Genomic DNA, 22,010 nt, shown 5'->3' with positions numbered 1-22,010 from the left:
AACAGAAAGAATAATTTTTTTTTTTTTTTTAAGTGGTGAAAGCCCTAATCCATCAGACCCTATTATGAGAGTAAGAACCATCAATTAGCAGACCTCATTGAAAGGCCAGGTGCCCATGACACATCCACATTAAGCTACACTTAACGGGGACATCAAGAGACTGCTATTAAACTGTACCATCCTTCTTCCTCTTGATTACTTAAATTGAGGTATAACATACATACAATAAATGCATGAAGTACACTAATCTTAAGTATTCAACTTGGCTATTTTTTACACTAGGGTGACCATCACCCAGATTGAGATATAGAATATTTCTGACATGCAAGGTTTGGTACTGCCCCCTCCCAGTCTATACCCCTCTAGTTGACCAATATTCTGATATCCATCATAATTGATTAGTTTTACCTGCTTTTGAACTTCACATAAATGGAATCATGTATTATGTACTTTTTTGTGACTGATTTTTTTCACTCACTATCTGTAAGACTCATCATCTGTGTTATCCCAGTACTTTCTTCTTTCATATCATTATGTAATGCACTACAATTTTCTTATGTGTCCTTTTACTGATAGGGAATTTTCATTTGGCAACAATTCTGGTCTAAAATAAACAAAGGTGCTAAAATAAACAAAATCCGCTGATTCAGCTGCTAATCACACTCACAGATACATCCAGAAATAATGTTTAACCAAATATCTGGGCATCACCTGATCCAGCCAAGTTGACACATAAATCTATCACAGGCCCACCCCTTGTCAACTTGACACTCATATCACTCTCCTTACTTAACCATACTTAATCTCCAAATAAAAACAATAACAAGGTCATAATTTCACCTAATATGATACAACTATTCTGTGTACACTAACCCTTTCCCCAGAAGAGGATACAAAGTCCTTGGGTGATCTTTACTCTTCTTCCAGATACCCTGTAACATAAATACTATAATGTAAAATTAACCACACTTAACTATAATGACATAGTCAATACTTTGATATTATGATATAGTTACCTGATAAAGGAATAAGGGACGGAAAATACAAGGATAAACACAAACATGTTCTTAACAAAATGACGAATACTCATGACAATTAGTCTTCATTTTTGTAAGTGGTCCCATGATCATGGTTCTTAACTTGGTGGAGTGACACCAACTTTCATTCCTGAAGGGTCTGGGTCATTAGTCCTGCCTGGATTGGGTTATTGCCCTGAGGGATCTTCCTTATTCCAGATGTACACTTTCTTACCTCCACTGTGGAGTAGTAGTCCAATTTCCCCAATAGAAATCAGGAGTAATCAAACCAGCAATGACACTCTTTTCTTTACCTATAGATTTAGAGACATGAAGAGGCCAAAGTGGCTGGGTGACAGTCTTAATTTTTAGTTCACTGGAATAATTATTGTGACTTCTGGTGGAATCATTTCTCCCTCTGGAACTAAGATTCCTAGGCTGCTAGCAGGGCATAAAGTCATGGAAACAGCAAGCAAAAATTTTCCTAGTGGGTCACGATTGAGATGTACCATTCCCATTTCTACCTGTCAAGGAAAACCTAGTTCTTCCCTACTGTGTTTCTTCCCTGTGTCTCCTTTACTACTTATAAAGACTACCTCACTTCTGACACTTCTGGTCACCAAATACATGGGTTGATTTTTTCTTTCCCTCACAAGCAATTCTCTGCTACACACACCAACTGGCCATCTACAATTTAACTCAGGTCTAGCACTATCTGCCTGGACATAGTTTCAGATACCACAAGTTAAGGGCTCAGTCTCACAAGACAGCTCCCCACTTCAGATGCCAATGGCAAGTAGAGATCTCCAGGTTACCGACTTCTATCCAATTTGGCTACATATCAGAGGTTCCCATGACTCCATCCTTAGGTTCAATTTGCTAGAGCGGCTCACAGAACTCAGATAAACACAAACACCCATGTTTACCAGTTTATTAAAAGACATGATAAAGGATACAGATAAACAGCCAGATGAAGAGATACATAGGGTGAGGTCTGGGAGGGTCATGAGCACAGGAGCTCTGTCCTTGCGGAGTTGGGGAGCATCACCTTCCCAGTGTGGATGTGTTTACCAACCTGGAAGCTATCCAAACCTTGTACATTTGGGATTTTTATGGAGGCTTTATCATGTACACATGATGGATCATTAATTCCATTTCCAGCCCTTCTCCTTTCTCAAGAGGTGGTGGTGGTGGTGATGTGGTACTGGTGCTGAAAATCCCAAGCTTCTAATCATGGCTTGGTCCTTCTGGTGAATATCCCTCATCCAGGAGCAAAGCCCATTCAGAGTTGCCTCAGTAGAACAAAAGACACTTTTATCACCCAGGAAATTATAAGGGCTTCAAGAGCCCTGTGTCAGGAACCAGGTCAAAAACAAAATATCAGAACAAGAGATACTCCTAGTGTTCTTATCACTTAGAGAATTACAAGGGTTTTAGGATTTCTGTGCCAGGAAATGGGGGCAGAGACATATAAATATGTGGATATATATATATATATATATATATATATTTTTTTTTTTTTTTCCTTTTCTATTATTTCACACCACCCTTAACTCCTGTATCCATGGCTATTGGGGAATCAACCATATATTGGATGGTGATTCAGAGCATATACAGACTTCTAGAGAATCTTCCCTCAGCCTTCAATGTACTGCCACCTAACTGGTGCTGTAACTGAGTCTTCAAAAGGTCATTCCACCATTCTATCAAGCCAGCTGATTCAGGATAGTGGGGAACATGGTAAGACCAGTGAATTGCATGAGCATGGAACCATTGCTCCACTTATTTTGCTGTGAAGTGAGTTACTTGATCAGGAGCAATGCAGTGTGGAATACCATGACAGTGAATGAGGCATTCTGTAAGTCCATGGAGGGTAGTTGCAACAGAAGCATTGCATGCAGGGAAGGCAAATCCATACCAAGAGTAAGTTTCTGTTCTAGTAAGGACAAAATGCTGCCCCTTCCATGATGGAAGTGGTCCAATATAATCACCCTGTCAAGTAGCTGGCTGAACACCCCAGGGAATGGTACCATATTGGGGGAGGGAGGGCTCAGTGTTGGTCTCTGCTGCTGGCATACTGAACACTCAGCAATGGCCACTGACAGATCAGTCGAAGTCCACATTGCTGAGCCACATTGTTCGTAAGCCCATTGGATGATGACAGGTTTGACTAGGGAAAGAAGCTGTTATCCACAGAATGGGCCATCTTATCCAGTTACTAAAATCCTCCTTTGCTGAGGTCACCCTTTAGTGATTATTCATAGGGGACACAGATATTTTTTTTTTGTACATTCAGAGATATCTTTTCATATATCTCTTCCCTAGATTTCACTGTCACCAAATGTCTAATCATGTTCCTTCCCAAATCCTTAATATCCATTCCCATACTTGTTCCCCAGATTTATGTCGGCATAAATTATAAAACTCAAGTAGTTCTTTTGTAGTGTAGCACACCTTTTCTTGGATCACACTTTGGATCTCACCTTTAGGAGCGTGTTGGGAGTTGAGTCTAGTTGTAAGCCTAGAAACAGAGAAGTGGGGTGGGGTTGTCTGAGGGGAATAAGCATTGTCTTGCATGGCCATTGCGCAATGCAGGATCAACTTTCTCACAGGTGGAAACGCCAAAACCACTATGGGTGGAAAGGCCAAACCACTGGTAAGACACATCAGCATTTCGGAGCTCAATGTCCCCACCTTCAAAAGGGTCTTCCCACATGTCCCTGTATCAACCATGGGATACCATTCTTTCCCAACTAATGCCTTCACTTTAACAGTATTTTCACTGTTTAACTATTTAGGTGAGACTTTTTCAAATCTTTAAGTTCTGCTTCAAAAATTCCATCTTTAAGTCATTTTTTTTCTTGCATTTTATTATAATCAGCCAGAAGCCAAGCCACACCTTCAATTCCATTGCTACTTTCCACAAAACACTAGAACACAAACACAATTCAGCCAAGTTCTTTGCCACTTGATAATAAGAAATACCTTTCCTCCCATTTCCAATAACATGTTCCTTATTTCCACCTGAGACTCCCTCAGAATGGCCTTTACCATTCGTATTTCTATCAACATTCTGTCCACGATTACTTATTCTCTAAGATGACTGAGGCTTTCTCTTCATCTTTTCTTTCTGAGATCTCACCAGAATCACCCTTAACATCCATATTTTTAGCATGCGTCGCTGAACTCTTCCAGCCTTCCCCCATTATTCAGCTCCAAAGCCACCTCCACATTTTCAGATATTTGTTAATTAGCACCTCACTTTTGGTTGCAAGTTCTGTCTTATCCAGTTCAGGGCGCTAGTACAGGGTGCCATAGATTGAGTGGTTGATAAAACAACAGAAATTTATTTCTCACAGTTCTGGAGGCTGGAAGTCCAACATCAGGGTGCCAACATGGTCAGTTTCTGGTGAGAACCCTCTTCCAGATTAAAATCTACCATCTTCTTGTTGTATTGTCACATGGCAGAAAAGCGTGAGAGAGCTCTCTGGGGTCCTTTTTGTAAGGGCACTAATCCCCTTCAGGAGGTCTCCACCCTCAAGACCTAATTACCTCCAAGGGGACCCACCCCCTAATATATTGTGGGGTAGGATGCCAACACTTCAATTTTGAGGAAAAACATTCAGTCCATTGCGAGGCCTAACGGTTTCACTGGAGAATTTTACCAAACACTTAAAGAATACTTAACACTGACTACACACTAACTCTTCCAGAAACTAAAAAGAGGCAACACTTCCAAATTCATTTTATGAGGCTACCATCATCCTGAAACCAAAATGAGACAGAAGAAAACTATAGACCAGTATCTTTCATAAATATAGATGCAAAAATCCTCAACAGAGTATTAGCAAATCACAGCAACCACAGCAAATCCAGAAATTTATATTTTAAAAGTAGACCCTTGAACAAAATGGTTTTGAACTGTGCGAGTCAACTTACGCATGGATTTTTTTTCAATATATTGGGAATTTTTTTAGAGATTTGCAACAATTTGAAAAAAATTCACAGGCTCGTCACGTAGCCTAGAAATATCAAAAAAAAAAATTAAGAAAGTTAGGTTTGTCATGAATGCATAAAATATACGTAGATACTAGTCTATTTGATCATTTACTACCATACAATATACACAAACCTATTTTTAAGTTAAAATTTATCAAAACTTATGCACGCTTACAGACTATACCCAGAGCCATTTGCAGTGGAAATGTAAACAAATGTTAAGAGGCACTATTAAATCATAAATGCATAAAATTAACTGTAGTGTGTACTATACTACTGTAATAATTTCATAGCCACCTCCTGTTGCTATTGTGAGCTCAAATGTTGTATCCATTTAAATCGCCATGTGATGCTAATCTAAATGAGTTCATAAATTGCAATTTGCAGTAAAAGTGCTCTTGCAGTTCTCGTATATTTTTCATGTTAATGCAATACTGTAAACCTTGAATAACTCCATGGGACCATACAAAGTGCCACAGAGCGATGGAAGTGCTCCCAAAAAGCAAAGTCATGACATAAAAAGATAAAGTTGAATTGCTTGATATATATCATAGACTAAGATCAGCATCTGTGGTTGTCCAATACTTCAAGATAAATGGATAGTTCAAGAACCACTGTAAAGAATGAAAGGAAATTAGTGGAGCCGTTGTTGCAGCTATGCCATCGACACAAAAACCTTATACTTTTTGCAAAATACCTTTTTATCTCATTGAAAATGCAGCTTTTATGTGGGTCCAGGGTTGCTATAAGAAAGGCATACCTATAGACTCTAATATGATTCAAGAAAAAACAGTCATTATACGAGTTATGACAATTAAGTTAGCAAACTTTGTTTCAACGATGTAGCTAACCTTTTTTGATATGAGAGGGATTATTCATTATGAATTTGTACCAACTGGACCAAGTTTACTATTTGGAACTGCTGAAAAAGCTGCATGAAAAAGTTAGACAACCTGGACTTTTCGCCAATTCATGGCTCTTGCATCACAATGCACCAGCTCACATGGCACTGTCTGTGAGGGAGTTTTTAGCTAGTAAACAAATAACTGTATTGGAACACCCTCTCTACTCACCTGATCTGGTCCCCAATTACTTCTTTCTTTACCTAAAGATAAAGGAAATACTGAAAGACATTTTGATGACATTCAGGACATCAAGGATAATACGACGACAGCTGATGGCCATTCCAGAAAGAGTTCCAAAATTGCTTCAAAGGGTGGACTAGGCACTGGCATCGGTGCATAGCTTCCCAAGGGGAGCACTGCGATGGTGACCGCAGTGATATTCAGCAATGAGATATGCAGCTCTTTTCTAGGATGAGTTTGTGACCTTAATTGCCTGACCTCATATGACAACTTAAAGCTGCCAGTCTTTTGGTTGTACAAGAAAGCCTGGACAACGAGAACGCTTTTTTCTGAATTGGTTCCACTAATGTTTTGTCCCTGAAGTCAGGAAGTACCTTGCCAGTAAGGGACTGCCTTTTAAAATTATTTTATTTACTGGGCAATGCTCCTGGCCACCAAGAACCCCATGAGTTCAACACGAAAGGCATCAAAGTGGTTTGCTTGCCCCCAAAGTCTCTAATTCAGCATCTAGATCAGGTCAAAAAGAACCTTAAGGCTCATTACACATGGTACTCTATGGGAAGGATTATGAACACTAAAGAACCCCAATAGAGAGAACATCATGGAAGTCTGGAAATGCCATCCTTGTTGGTATAAAGCCATGAAGCCATAAAACCTGAAACAATAAATTCTTGCTGCAGGAAGCTGTGTCCAGATGTTGTGCCTGACTTCACAGGGTTTACAACAGAGCCAATAAAGGAAATCATGAAAGACCTTGTGAATGTGGCAGGGGAAAAAAAAGTGTGTGTGTGTGGGGAAGTATTTCAAGATATGGGTCTTGGAGAAATTCAAGTGCTAATAGACACACCAGAGGAATTAACAAAAGATGACTTGACAGACATGCATGCTGGAGAACCAGCTCCAGACGCTGAGAAAGATGTAGCAGTGCCAGAAAACAAACTGATATTAGACAATTTGGCAGAAGAGTTCTGATTATTCAAGATTGCTTTTGACTTTTTTTATGACATGGACCCTTCTATGATATGGGCACTGAAACTAAAGCAAATGGTGGAAGGATTGGTTTCATATAGAAACATTTTCAGAGAAATGTAAAACAAAGTCAGAAATTATGAATAATTTCCTTAGGTTACACCGAGCCTGCCTCTCCTTCCACTTCTGTCACCTGAGACAGCGAGATCAACACCTCCTCAGCCCAATGAACATGAAGACAAGGATGAAGACCTTTACAATGATCTACTTCCATTTAATAGTAAATAATTTCTTGTGTGTCTTTGTATGAAAATCTAGTAACTGTATGAGACATCTTTGTAGCATTGTTGCCTAAGTATGCATCGTGTAGAATGTCATGTGCAAGACTCGAAGTGAACAGCGATAGCCTATTTTTACATAGGCACAAGGATGAGTGACATTTAATATAAAATTGACAGCTTTCTGTTTTATAACTTTTCTTACAAATAATTACATTACCATACAGTATACCTCTCAAAATTGGAGAAACTGTATCAGCCTATCACCACAGGTAAGCAGTTTTTAAAATAATGTAACATTTCCAGTATTATAAATGACTGTAAAGATGTATGCCATAAAAATTTTTGGATTCACTCGTGTATAGGCTAGGCTACCATGATGCAATCACATTGCTTTTTTTATCACTGCATGAATTGTTAAACCTGTAAATAAATGAATTTTTTCACATCTTTTCATTTTTGATGTCTAGTGTTAATAACATGTATAACATCTGTGGTTTTGTAGGTACTGACAGATAACTCATCTTGCAAACTGACCATGTAAATTTATGATATCATTAAATATAGCTCAGTACTGTAAATGTATTTTCTCTTATGATTTCTTAATAACACTTTTTTCTAACTTATTTATTGTAATACAGAATACATATAATATACATAATCTGTGTTAATCAACTTTTTATGTTATCGGTAAGGCTTCCAGTCAACAGTTAGCTATTAGTAAAGTTTGGGGACAGGGGTCAAAAGTTATATACAGATTTCCAACTAATATGGGGTCAGCACCCTTAACCCCCATGCTACTCAAGAGTCAACTGTATACACTACAAACAAATGGAGTTTTATGCCAGTGATGTAAGGCTTGATCACTATTTGAAAATCCATGAAGGTAATCCACCATATTAACAGAGTAAAAAAGAAAAATCACATTATATATTCATTATATCGACTAGTACATATTTCTAGAAATTCAAGGAAATATAGAGGGTTCCATGACAGTGTTTCCAGGTAGCAAAAGGTCCTCAAAGTTATAAAGGGTCTGAGAAAAGGGGAAAAAATCAAATGTATGGTCCTGTCATGAAAATGCAGTTTCGGGGTAAACATGGAGCCAACTTTAATCCTTCCGGTGAAACAGCAGGACTTCTAAGAATTTTTAAAGTTATTTTCAGATAGCAGCCTCATAGGGAACCCAATACAGAGAAGAGCCTGTTGAACTTGTGTCTAATTGAGTGAACCTTAATAAAATTTGTAGAAAATAACAGTTTTTAAGAGAATTGTATTATTTGAAGCACTGCAAATTTGAACAAGATAGAAACAGTACAAAATGAAAAAGGACCTTTGGATCCCAAAATGTCTAAACGCTAAAATCAGTCTGTGAAAACTACCTGCTATAAACACAAGCCACCTTTTATGAAGGAAAAAAACACACCTCATGACTCAGGGTGGAACCAAGACCTTGGTATGCAAACGTGTATGTACATGGAAGCAGAAACACACTTAAACTGGGTTCTGGATTATGTAATGATGCAATCCCCTGCTTCCCAATCACAGCAGAGAAATGCTGATACAATACATTCTTCTTTATAGAACTGAGTCTTCAAAACCTTGTATATTTTACACTTAACATTTTTTTAATTTGAACTAGCCACACTTCAGTTTTCAATAGCTCAATTTCCAGTGCTCAACATGTTGCTAGCAACTACCTTATCAGACAATGCAGGTCTATTCCATTAATCTCCAAATTTAGTAACTGCTTTTTCTTACTTGTTCTTTAAATATATGAAGTACTATGGGACAGGCACTGTAACAGACATAGCAATAGGTGAACCAGATAAAATCTCAACCTGCATTTTTAATTTCCCAAATACATTATAGCATATTTAATATCCCAGTGTTTAGGGCTTTGGCAACATGTTTTAGTATGTAGGCATTTTTAAAAAACCATTCATTTCAAACTGGTTATAATTTCATAATTTTATCTTTAAAAGAACATCATGGAAAATTTTAAAGACAAAAAAGTAGAGGGATCGCCAGATGACTCAGCTGGTTAGAGCACGAGCTCTTAACAAAAAGGTTGCCAGTTCAACTCCTGCATGGGATGGTGGGCTGTGCCCCCTTGCAACTAAAGATTTAAAACGGTGACTGGACTTGGAGCTGAACTGAGCCCTCCACAACTAGACTGAAGGACAACGACTTGAGTTGGAGCTGATGGGCCCTGGAGAAACACACTGTTCCCCAACATTCCCCTCCCCCCGCCAAAAAAGAAGAGAAAATAGCAAAAGCCAAATAAACAAAAACCATATATCCAAGACTCATCTAAACACCATTTTGACAAACTTGTTATCCGTTTTTCTTTTCCATGAGCATTTTAAAGGAAATTCCAGACATTATCATCTTATGTGTATAAACTTCATAACTTATCTCTAAGAGATTTTTACATAACCACAATGCTATTATCACTTAACAAAAACATTTCTTAACATTACTAATACTGTCAACATTCCCCTTTTCCCAATTGTCATAAAAATGTTTTAAGTTTTCTCACCTTGTGATCTAAATAAGAACCACTCACTCATATCATTTGATTCACACATTTCTTAAGACTTCAATATACAAGAGTTCCACTTCCCTTTTTTTCAGTGCTATTTTATTGGTTGAGAAGCTGGGTCATTCCTCTTGTAGAATTACCCATATTTTAGATTTAATTGCTTCTTTTTGCATCATGCAACTTGTTCTTCTATTCCCTGAATTTTCTCTAAACTGGCAGTTAGATCTTGATGCTTAATTAGATTCAGGTTCAATATTTTTTGGCAAGCTGTGTGTCATATTTTACCTCATTAGGAGGAACAAAATGTTTTGTCCTATTTTTGATGAGGTTAAAACTGACCAGTGGGTTCATATGTCAACCTGATCTGTTCACTATGAAGTTCATCATGACGTGCATATCAACCTTTCACCTACTGTTCTTAAACTCTGAGAATCTTGCCTAGCTCCATAATTTCATTATGTGTTGCAAAATTCTCCACTAAAGAACTTTACCTCTTCAACTTCTAGTTGTTGCAATACAGTTCATACAGAAAATGCAGGCTAAATGACTTTTCTTTCCTTTGACTTACCAATTTTCAGAATGAGCCAGTATAGCTCCATAGGTATACAATGAATAGAGGTGAAAACAGGTAAGATCAAAAGCTTTTCCACATTCACTCTTTTAAGAGAATTTCTTTCTAGAATGAATTTTATAAAGTTTAACATGGTTTAAATGGTGATGAAAGACTTCTACATATTCATGAACACACTTTCTTTTACATAAAATCTCTAGTTGTCAGCATGAAGTAAAAGGGATCCCTACATTCAAAAACTTTTTCTCTAGAATTTATTTTCCAATGCTCCTTAACACAAAATTCCCAATGGAAGGCTTTCTTATAATTATTTAGTTATATTATGAATTCGCTGATGGTAAGTAAGGTGTGAGTGTTGGCGAAAGGCCTTCTTACATTCCTTACAATTGTATGGTTTCTCACCAGAATGAATTCTCTGATGTTGAATAAGTGATGAATGAAGTCTAAAGGCCTTTCCACATTCCTTACAGTCATAGGGTTTCTCACCAGTATGAATACTCTGATGTTGAGTAAGTTGTGAGAGCAGTCTAAAAGTCTTCTCACATTCCTTACATTTATAAGGTTTCTCACCAAAATGAATACTCTGGTGTTGAGTAAGTTGTGAGAACAGTCTAAATGCTTTCCCACATTCCTTACAGTCATAGGGTTTCTCTCCAATGTGAATACCCTGATGTGAAATAAGTTCTGAGTAACGACGAAAAAACTTCTGACATTCTTTACATTCATAAGGTTTCTCACCGGTATGAATTCTCTGATGGAGTGTTAGATGATAGCCACGACTAAAGGTTTTCCCACAGTCTTTACAATCATAGGGTTTCTCACCAGTATGAATTCTCTGATGGAGTGTTAGTTGTTGCCGTACTCTGAAGGCCTTCCCACATTCCTTACATTCATAGGGTTTTTCACCAGTATGAAGTTTGTGATGTATTCTAAGGCCTGTACTACACAGAAAAGCCTGCCCACATTCTTTACACTCATAGCACTTCTCAGCAATATTAAGTCTTTGATGTCGAGTAAGGTGTGCATACTGTCTAAAGGTCTTCCCACATTCCTTACATTCATAGGGTTTCTCACCAGTATGAATCCTTTGATGGAGATTAAGTTGTCCTCGCACTCTAAAGGACTTCCCACATTCCTTACATTCATAGGGCTTCTCACCAATATGGATTCTCTGATGTACTCGAAGATCTGCGCTACATGTAAAGATCTTTCCACATTTTTTACATTCAAGGAGTTTGTCCGAAATATGAATTCTCTGATGTCGACTAAGATGGGCACACTGTCTAAAGGCTTTTCCACATTCTTTACATTCATAGGGTTTCTCACCAGTATGAATTCTCTGATGGAAAGTGAGTTGTTGGCGTACTCTAAAAGCCTTTCCACATTCCCCACATTCATAGGGTTTCTCTCTATTATGAATTCTCTGATACAAAGTAAGAGATTTGAGTTTTCTGTAAGTGGGCCTTTTTTCAGAGGTGGTTTTTTTCACTTGCCTGAAATATCCCTTTTGAGGACCCTTTTGTCCCTCAAACTTTTTATATTCACAGTCTTTTCTGAAAAAGGAGTCTTCCAGGCTATAACTTCTAATGTTTTCCATTATCTCCCACTGAGATAAATTCATTTCATAAATATCCTTTTGAGATAACTTTTTAATGTCATATCTGGATTCCAAATCTGAAAGAAAACAAGATAAATGCATGCTATTTTCGTATTCTAGAAAAAGTAAACAAATAAGCAAATAAAGACTTTATGATAGAAAAAACAAACAAACAAAAAACAGAAAGTGAAGTCCAGGTGAAGATAACAGGCTAAAAAACTCTAAAATAATCATGTATTTTAAAGAAAGCTAAGGGGAATAAAGAAAATGTTAACACCAGATTATTTGGATGCAGATCAAAGTTTGAGAATCTCTACTTGAACTTTTTAATGATTTTTTTCAATTAAAATGAAGCAGAAACATCTTACCATGAATAACAGGTCCTTTATTTACCATATGATTTCAAACCACTGACTGTCTACTTTGCTCCCTATGTCCTTATCAAACTGCCTCCTTTTAGCTTCTAGAATGTTACGATCTTTCCATTTCTTAGAGCTTTTCACTGGTTATTAGATCTCCCAGGAATGCTGACATGGGTTCTCCACATGGTTGGGTTCCTTATATCCTTTTGTTATAATGTTAAAAATCAGAAAAATCATCCGTGCTGACCTCATCTAATTTACATCCTTTCTTTTCTATCCCAATAACTTGTTCCTTGCTTAAAACTTTTTTCAATTTCGTTGTTACATATTCATTAATTTTTCCAGTTTTCATTCTTTTATTTTCTTACCATAAACCTCCCCAAGGGCAGAAACAATCTTTCAATTATAATTGAATAACAAACCCATAAGACATAGTAATTGTTTATTAAATTCTCATAATTAGGTAACAGTTATTGCACATGTTGCCTTGCCTTCAATCTTACACCATATTACACTAATTAGTCTTTTTTATCACTTCCTATAAAGATGGAAACAAAAGTACATCTGAACTATCTCAATCAAATATATAAATGGAAAATGGTGATTTCTTTACATGTGATTATCCTTCCAATTGTGTCTGTTCTTTCACTTACAAATATCTCCACTACTGCTCATTCTCTACTTTACATAGTCATGAGTGAACTTTCTCCCACTTTCACAACCAAAGTAATGAGAAGTTCTACTTACATATCTTCATTTGAGTTTATATAACTATACATATTTATGTAACACATATTCAACCTGTTCTTTTCTTTCATATTTTTCTTAAAGTCCTCATAGCCAATGCCATTTGGGTACTTCCTAGAGAGTATTTCAGTGATCTGTCAGGCAAAGCAACAGCCTTATACCATAGTAACATGCTAATAAAATTGTGAGCAAAGAGAGGTTTTCCTCAAATTTTTATTTTCTCAAAAATTTTACAATAAAAGTTCAATACTTTTCAAAAGGAAAAAGGTACTTTCAACTCATAATACAGGCATATTTTTAATAAGCCCAAACTGAAAAGAAGCTGAGCATTCATCAACAGAAGAATGGCTAAGTAAATTATGACATTGATACAACACATAACTGTCCAGCAATGAGAATGAATAATCTACAAGTACACACAACATGAATCAAATTAAAAACATAATGGTGAGTAAACAAAGCCAGACATATATACTGTATGACTCCATTTTCCATAAAGCCAAAAAACCGTAAGACTAATCTATGGAGTTGTTAAAAGTCAGTACAGTGGTTCTTTGGTGGGAAAGAATGACTAGAAAGAGGGAGGGAGCTTCTGATATACTAGCAAAGCTCTGTTTCTGAATCTGAATCTAATTATATGAGTGTGATTACTTTGGGAAAATTCAGTGAGATGCATACTTACGATTTCTGTAGTTTTGTATTTACACTGCAATAAGTTTACTTTAAAAGGATATATTAAAAAGACATTTAAAGGCAACAATGATTTAAATAGTGTGGATGAAAAGTGAGCAGAGACAGGTAAATGAATGGCATAGGAAACTTATGCCTGTCTTCCTCCCTCCCTCTCTCCTTTTCTCTGTGCCCCATCTGTCTATCTGTCTCTATCTCCCCACCCAAGAAAGCAATACAAAGCTATGGCAATTTTGTAAAAATTTTTGGGAAAAAGTCAATTCAAGGCCTCATTAAGACAAATATGATACAAATGATATGTAAAGTGACCAGAAATTAGCTAAATAGTCATAACAGTAGTAAATGAGGAGGCAGTTATAAAGGTATAAAAAATGTTTTTAAAGGCTTTATTTGCAAATTAAAAATTTAAAGCCAGGGTGGTGGCCAGTTAGCTCAGTTGGTTAGAGCGTGGTGCTAATAACACCAGGGTTGCCAGTTCGATCCCCACATGGGCAACTGTGACCTTTGCCCTTCTTAAAAATAAATAAATAAATAAACAAACAAATAAATAAATGCAAATAATCTAAAAGAAAAGTCTGTAAAAATCAAAATAAAAGGTGAAAGTATTTGTAAGAAAAATGAGAAAGTGGTCACAGTACAAAAGTCCATACAAATTGGCAAAAAAAATTAAACAATGAAAAAAATTAATGGAATAAAGGAAGTGAACAATGTACAAAATAAATATAGATATAAATAAACTTAGAACAAAATGTCCATAATCATTCATAATACACAAACAAGTTATACAACTTATACTATAAGTGGAGATCCAAGATGATGGAGTATATAAATGCTGTGCTTGTCTCATCCCGAGAACACATCAAAATTACAACTAAATTATAGAACAATCAACCTGGAAAACCATCTAAGTCTAGCTGAACAGAAGTTTTATAACTAAGTATATAAAGAAGAAACCATGTTGAGAGTGGTGGGAGGGACAGAGACAAGAAAAGGGCTGGTCCTAAACCTCCGTGTGATGGTTGAAAATTGGGAGGGCTGTCTCAGTCACAGAGGTTCCCACAAAGGAGTGAGGTACCCCAGCCCCACACCAGGCTCCCCAGCCTGGAAGAAGAGCCCCCACAACATCTGGCTGTTGAAAACAGTGGGGATTCCGAATATCCAGGTAGGACGGAAGGCTGCAGGAAACCCAGACATCCTCTTAAAGGGTCCATGTACAGACTTGCTCGCATGTACTCACCCTGGGCTCCGGCACAGGAACAGTGACTTGGGGGGTGGGGAGGGCACTGGAGACATACAGGGAAAGACTGAGCTGTGTATCTTCAGGGATAGTTACCATTTTCCCTGTGTGGGGTCCTTCTCCCGTGCAGCCAAGAGGTGGGCACAATCTTTCCTGTGTTGAGCCCTCCCTCCACACCCATCGCCAAATCTGAATCTGAATTGGTCTGGTGAGCTCTGCTTGCTTCACCCTGACTCACTTCTTACCACACCCAACTTCTTACCACAGGAGGATTTATCAAAGGCTGAACCTTCCAGGAGCCAGCAGCTGGCAGCAGCTCTAGAGGTGTCCTGGCTTTTTGTGAAGCTACCCCAGCCCTGGTACTAGTGCCAACTATCCTCGGTTCGCAGTGTGGCCTCTCCCATGTGCCTCCAGGTCCAGCACAGGCAGTGAATAACCATGGATCACTTTGTAGCACCTACCAGGTAGTCACAGGCAGTGGCTGACATGGGCCCGAAACGGGGCCCCTCCTAAGAGGCCCCAGAACCAACATACTTGGAGGTTGGCTTCAGACCACAACAGAGCATCACCCAATTAGCCCCACAAACAGCCTACCCAAATGGCAGTCTCAACAGGCACCAGAGCCGCTGGGGCAAATTCAGCTCCATGAACTAAGCCCTTCACACAGCAGCCAGTAATCTGTGGATGTGGCCAAACCCCACAGCCAGTCAGCCCTGTTAAAGCAAATCCTGCTCTGTAGGGTCAGCCCCAGTACAACAGCTCTTTTACTGTAGTCATAACCACTCCTTACAACCAATCACTTCAAGGGTCAATCCCACCTACTGTCGTGCCAATAGCAATCAAGGCTCAACTATAACAGGAAGGCACACAACAACCCACACAAGGGACACTCCTGGAGCACCCAGCACAGGTGACCAGGGAGACTGTGCCACTAGGTCCACAGGCCCTATTACCTAAGGCCACCTGGCAAGACTGGGAAACACAGATCTACCTAATACCTAGAAACAAACACAGAGAGGCAGCCAAAATGAGGAAACAAAGAAATATATCCCAAATGAAACAATAGGAAAAAACTCCAGGAAAAGAACTAAACAAAATGGAGGCAAACAACCTACCAGAGATGGAGTTCAAAACACTGGCTGTAAGGATGTTCAAGGAACTTAGTGAGAGCTTCAACAAAGAGACAGCAAGCACAAGAGTGGACACAGAAACCATAAAGAAGAACCAGTCAGTAGTGAAGAATAACTGAAATGATAAATGCACTAAAAGGAATCACCATCAGACTAAATGTAGCAGAGGATCGAGTCAGCGATTTGGAAAACAAAGTAGCAAAAAAAAACACCCAATTGGAAGAGCAAAAGGAAAATGAGTCCAAAAATATGAGAATAGTTTAAGAGACCTCTGGGTCAACATCAAGCATAACAATATCCGCATCATAGGGGTACCAGAAGAAGAGAAAAAACAAGGAATTGAGAACCGTTTTGAAGAAATGACTGAAAACTTTCCAAACCTCATAAAGGAAATAGACATAAAAGCCCAGGAAGAGCAGAGAGTCCCAAACAGAATGAACCCAAACAGACCCATGCCAATACATATTAAAATTAAAATGACAACGTTTAAAGACAGAAAATCCTAAAAGCAACAAGAGAAAGGCACCTACTAACTTATAAGGGAACTCCCATAAGATTGCCAACTAATTTCTCAACAGAAACTTTGCAGGCCAAAGGGGACTGACATAAAATACACAAAGTGATGAAAATCAAAGACCTACAACCAAGAGTACTCTACCCAGCAAGGCTATCATTTAAAATCGAAGGACAGATAAAGAGCTTGCCAGACAAGAAAAAGCTGAGTTCATCACCGCCAAACCAGTATTACAAGGAATCTTAGAGGGACTTCTTTAAGATAGAATTTTTGAAAATCAAAAATACAAATAATAAAATGATAACTACATATCTATCAATAATTACTTTCAATGTAAATGGATTAAATGCTCCAATCAAAAGACAGGGTAGGTGAATGGATAAGAAAACAAAACCCTTACATATGCTGCCTATAAGAGACTCACTTCAGATTGAAAGACACACAGACTGACAGTAACAGGATGGAAAAAGGTATTTCATGAAAATGGAAATGAAAAAACAAAAAAAGCTGGGTAGCAATACTTATACCAGGCAAAATAGACTTTAAAACAAAGGCTATAACAAGAGACAAGGAAGGACCCAGTAATCCCACTTCTGAATATTTATCCACAGAAACTCCAAACGCTACTTTCAGGGGATGTGTGCATCCCTATGTTCATTGCAACATTTTTTACAAAGGCCAAGATCTGGAGGCAGCCTGGGTATCCCTGAATGGATGAATGGATAAAGAGGTGGTACCTATGTACAGTGGAATCATTACTCAGCCGTGAAAAAGAAAGAAATATTGCCATCTGCGACAACATGGATGGACCTAGAAGGTATTATGCTGAGTGGCATTAAGTCAGATAGTGAAAGACAAATATCATATGATTTCACTTATAAGTGGAATCTAAAGAACAAATAAACAATCAAATGAAACAGTAACTCATAGATACAGAGAACATCTTGATGGTTGCCAGATTGGCGGGGAAGTGAAAAAGCGGAAGGGATTAAGAGGTAAAATTGGTTGTTACACAGTAGTCATGGGGATGTAGGGCATAGCAAAAATAATATAGTCAATAATATCGCAATAACTATGTACAGTGTCAGATGGGTAATAGATCTATTGGGGTGATAGATGGGTAGGGGGGTTGAGGACAGGTGAAAAAAGGTGAAGGGATTAAGAAATACAAATTAGTAGTTACAAAATAGTCATGGGGATGGTAAAGTAAAGCATAGGGAATATAATCAGTAATATGGTAATAGCTATTATAGTGCCAGGTGGGTACTAGTTAGGGGGATCACGTCGTAAATTATATAAATGTGTAACAACTATGCTATACACATGAAATTAATATAAAATAATATTACATGTCAACTCTAGCTGAAAAATTAAAAAGGGGGATAGATTAAAGGAATAAGAGGCTCAAATTCCAGGTGTAAAACAAATAAGTCTTGGGGATGTAATACACAGCACAGGGAATATAGTCAGTAATATTGTGATAGCGCGGTATGGTATCAGATGGTTGCTGGACTTATCGTGGTGATCACTTCTTTAACATAGGGAATATAATCAATAATATAGTAATAACTATATATAGTGCCAGGTGGGTACTGTTGAATAACTATGACGTACACCTGAAACTAATATAATATTGTATGTTAGCTACATTTTAATAAAAATCTTTTTTTTAAAAAGAAACGTTTTTATAAATGATTGTGCTTTTGAGGCAATACAGAAAAACTGAAATAGAATAATTTTTATCAAAATTTATAGATGTAGTTCACATAAAACTTCTCCATTTCCCCTTGTTGTTTAGGAATGTTACTCACGGTTTTGAAAAATAACATATTCTCTATCATAATGTTATCTTATGTTTTAGTAGCTCTTGTAACTGACTGCATGAAATTACATAAGAACACAATTTTCCTATAAAAAAAAATCCTATCATATGTGAAGGTTTTCATTAAAAACAAAAAATTCCCAGTGTGGATATAGTGAACTGAGATTCTCATATATAGCCCCCTCAACTTAAGTGACATGCCAGATCAAGACCTTGCTTGCCATGTTGACAATTCTCATCTAGGAAGGAGATTACTCTATAGAATGAACAGCTGAACTGTAATAAAAAGTCAGCCATATTTGTTCCCAAATTTGTTTATGCCAATTTTTATCACTGCGAGCAATTAAAACACAACCATTTTTTGATGAAAACTAAGTTGATTGTTTTTAAAGTACTGGCTACAGATGCACGTGACATTGTTATCAAAGCAGGCATGGCTGAGAAAATAGTAAAGATTAATGGAAAACATAAAAACTCAAGGACCCTGCACTTAGGCTACTTCACAAGTATCTCTAGGTTCATGTTCTATTTTAAATACATTGAAAGAGGAAATAATAGCTTATGCATTAAACGTGTGATTTTATCAAGAAAGTGTTGGCTGGACCTACACTGAAACAAAAGGCTGGGCTAAATATCAAAAGATTAACCTATGGTAGAAAATTTTAATGTTACAACTTTTAAGACATATGTAAAATATTTAACTACTTAAAAATCAATAAACCAAATACTAACTTGGATTCTACTGAATCAAGGGCTTTACTCTAGTGAACAACACTAACGTGAAACCAAAATATTAGCCTATCTTAGATCAATATAAAAGGAGAAATGTTATTTCCATTTTCAGGGTATCAGCTTTAATTAAAAAGAGAATGAGAAGCAAATTACCTGGTCATAAAATTACTTTCCTGAAGCATAATGTCTTTAATCACTTTTTCTTTTCTGATACAAGATAATATGGTTCACAAAATATTTATGACAGGAGCGGTTTTAATCATATTAACACTAGGGTTAATTATCCAGAGATGTGTAAACGTTAAAACCCATGACCATAGAATTGTACTTCTGAGGATCAAAACTGACCAAATACTATGTAGACCATACTAAACTCTAATAAAATACTGAATAAGCCTCACATTCTGCTGGTGATCTTGCTGCTTTATTTCACCAAGGAATCAGAAGCAATTGTAAGAAAAATACAATTCTCCCCTTCACCATATTATCCAACCAACCTATGCTCATATTCTTACCATATACATAATTTTCCTTCATAAATAGGCTCCTACTCTTTCCCATCTATTGAAGGTCATCGCTTACAAAATTATCCTCTTTCTACTCCATCAGTTTTCCTTTCTTTGAAATCATTCCCTTCAGCCTATAAATATGATCTAATTCCTCACATCTTAAAATACATTTCCTATATCCTATGTCTGCTTTTAACACAAAACTATCCCAAAGAATTGTTTGCATTTATTTTCACCACTGCCATACCTCTCATTTACTTTTTATCTTCCAATAACTTTAAAATAAAACAAAACCTTATTACAAGAGCGTTTCAAACATTTCCGTCTAAAAAAACAGACAGAAAAGTATAATAAATGTCCATGTACCGATGACCCAACCTCAACAATCATCAATCCAATCCCAATCCTGGCCTATTCTGCTCACATTATTTGAAGCAAATTTGAAAAAAATAGTTCTTAGTATCATTGAAAATCATACTTTCAACTATCTCATTTGTAAACTTTTAAACAATTTAAGTATCATAATTGATCCACACAGAGTCCATAGAGCACAACTGGTTGACATATCTTGTACATCTCTTTTAATCTGGAAGTTTTCCTGCTACCTTTTGATTTCCCTTGCAATTTATTTGTTGAAGAGACTGTTTTTGGCAGTGTAGCTTTTCCCATATTCTGAATGTTGCTGACTATATTCCCAAAGTATAGTAGAACATGTTGCTCTATCATCTTCCCATAAATTGGTAATTGGCTTTAGAAGCTTGATCAGACTTAGTATCAATTTTGTTAGCAAAGTTACTTCATAGGTGATACTGTGTCCTTACATTAGAAGACATATGTTTGATTGTCTCTACTTTTATGATGCTATCAGCACTGATATTCAATGCCTAGATCCAATGGTTCATTATAGGTTCCAAAATGCTAATATTCTAATTCTAACATTCTTCATTTATTCACTGAATACTTTTATTAAGAAAAACATTCCTTACTATAAAAATTGTTCTTATAGTAAGGAAGGCAGGATAAATGCTTCTTTTCTTTTAAATGTATGTTTTCCAAATAAGTTTGTTCTCTAATAGTTCCCAGGGGTGAACAATTTGCTGTTGGTATCATTTAGAATTTATGGAATTAAGCATATTTTATGTGTTGTAAAACATTGCAGTTATGTATATAAATGCTCAAATGGTTCCACCTTTGACTGGTTAGTCTCTTCCAATTGGTTCCTCTTCCCTGACTACCCTATCTAAAATTACCCCATTCTCCCATCATAATTCTCCCTATTTTTACCCTATTCACTTTTGTTCATAATACTTAATCACTTTGTGATATTTGGTAATCCATTTGTTTATTGCATGACTTTCCTACTACAATGTAAACACCAAGAAAAGAGGGCAATGAAGAAATGGGAGGGAAATATGAGTGAAGAAACAAGTGGTAAATGAAAGTATAGGTGAAATTTCTTTGGTAGCTCATGCTAAGATCTAAGTTTTCTTCCCGCATTTCAGGTCTTTTCTTCATAATCAATATCTAAGGGGTGTTTCCTTTCCAACCAGCAGGACTGTGCCATCAGGCTTACCTGGGCCTGATTAGCACTTACTCACCTAGGCTCCATCTCTTCTTCTCATCCCTCACAACCATCCAGGGTTCTTTCCCTTGCTCTATCAGGGTAATCACATGTGGCTTAGAAATGGAACATCCTGCATGGGGGGAACATAATAAAGAAAGTATTTACTTGATCAAGCCTCCGAACAAAGAGTAATAGGACTGAAAAACAATCATATTAGAATTACTTCCAGATCACAAGGACTACCAAGAAGAGAGGTAGGAACATCATCTTATTTTAATTTAAACTCACACAGGCTGTCTCTTGAGAGGAAGTTAATGACTGAGAGCACTGGTTTCAAATCCTGCCTGTCACCTAGATCACTAAGGCCTCAGTTTTGTCAGTTGTAAAAAGGGAATAATAATTATAATATCTACCCATAGTATTATTGTAAAGTTTGATTTAATAAAGTGCTTGGATGAGTCCCTAGTACTTTGTAGGCACTATATATGTTTATTAGATACTACTTTTGCTATTTTTTTTTAATATTTGGCTAAGAGGAAAATAATTAGCTTCTTACCAGGATATTTACCCAATGTTAAATGCAAAGTTTAATAAATCAATTAAATCATAAATTAATTAAAAGATAGTATGTCTGTTGTAGTAA

At 36.9% G+C, this 22,010-nt stretch overlaps 1 protein-coding gene across 4 annotated transcripts in view; it reads right to left on the bottom strand.

The window, feature by feature from the left end:
- Positions 1-1,933: 1,933 nt before the first annotated feature.
- The window catches only part of LOC141566944 (uncharacterized), a 49,038-nt gene continuing 28,961 nt past the window's right edge, over positions 1,934-22,010 (bottom strand). For all 4 annotated transcript variants that reach the window (XM_074315778.1, XM_019749895.2, XM_074315779.1 and 1 more), the window contains 2 exons: positions 21,402-21,497; positions 1,934-12,137 (listed from right to left, as the gene is read on the bottom strand). In XM_074315778.1, the coding sequence (XP_074171879.1) occupies positions 10,771-12,137; positions 21,402-21,497 (1,463 nt within the window). In that variant the 3' untranslated portion in view covers positions 1,934-10,770. The remainder of the gene's footprint in view (positions 12,138-21,401; positions 21,498-22,010) is intronic.

The sequence above is a fragment of the Rhinolophus sinicus genome, linkage group LG11 (assembly GCF_036562045.2).
Source record: "Rhinolophus sinicus isolate RSC01 linkage group LG11, ASM3656204v1, whole genome shotgun sequence".
NCBI lineage: Eukaryota > Metazoa > Chordata > Mammalia > Chiroptera > Rhinolophidae > Rhinolophus > Rhinolophus sinicus.
The sequence above is the reverse complement of the archived record's forward strand: the minus strand, read 5'-3'. Positions and strand labels throughout refer to the sequence as shown.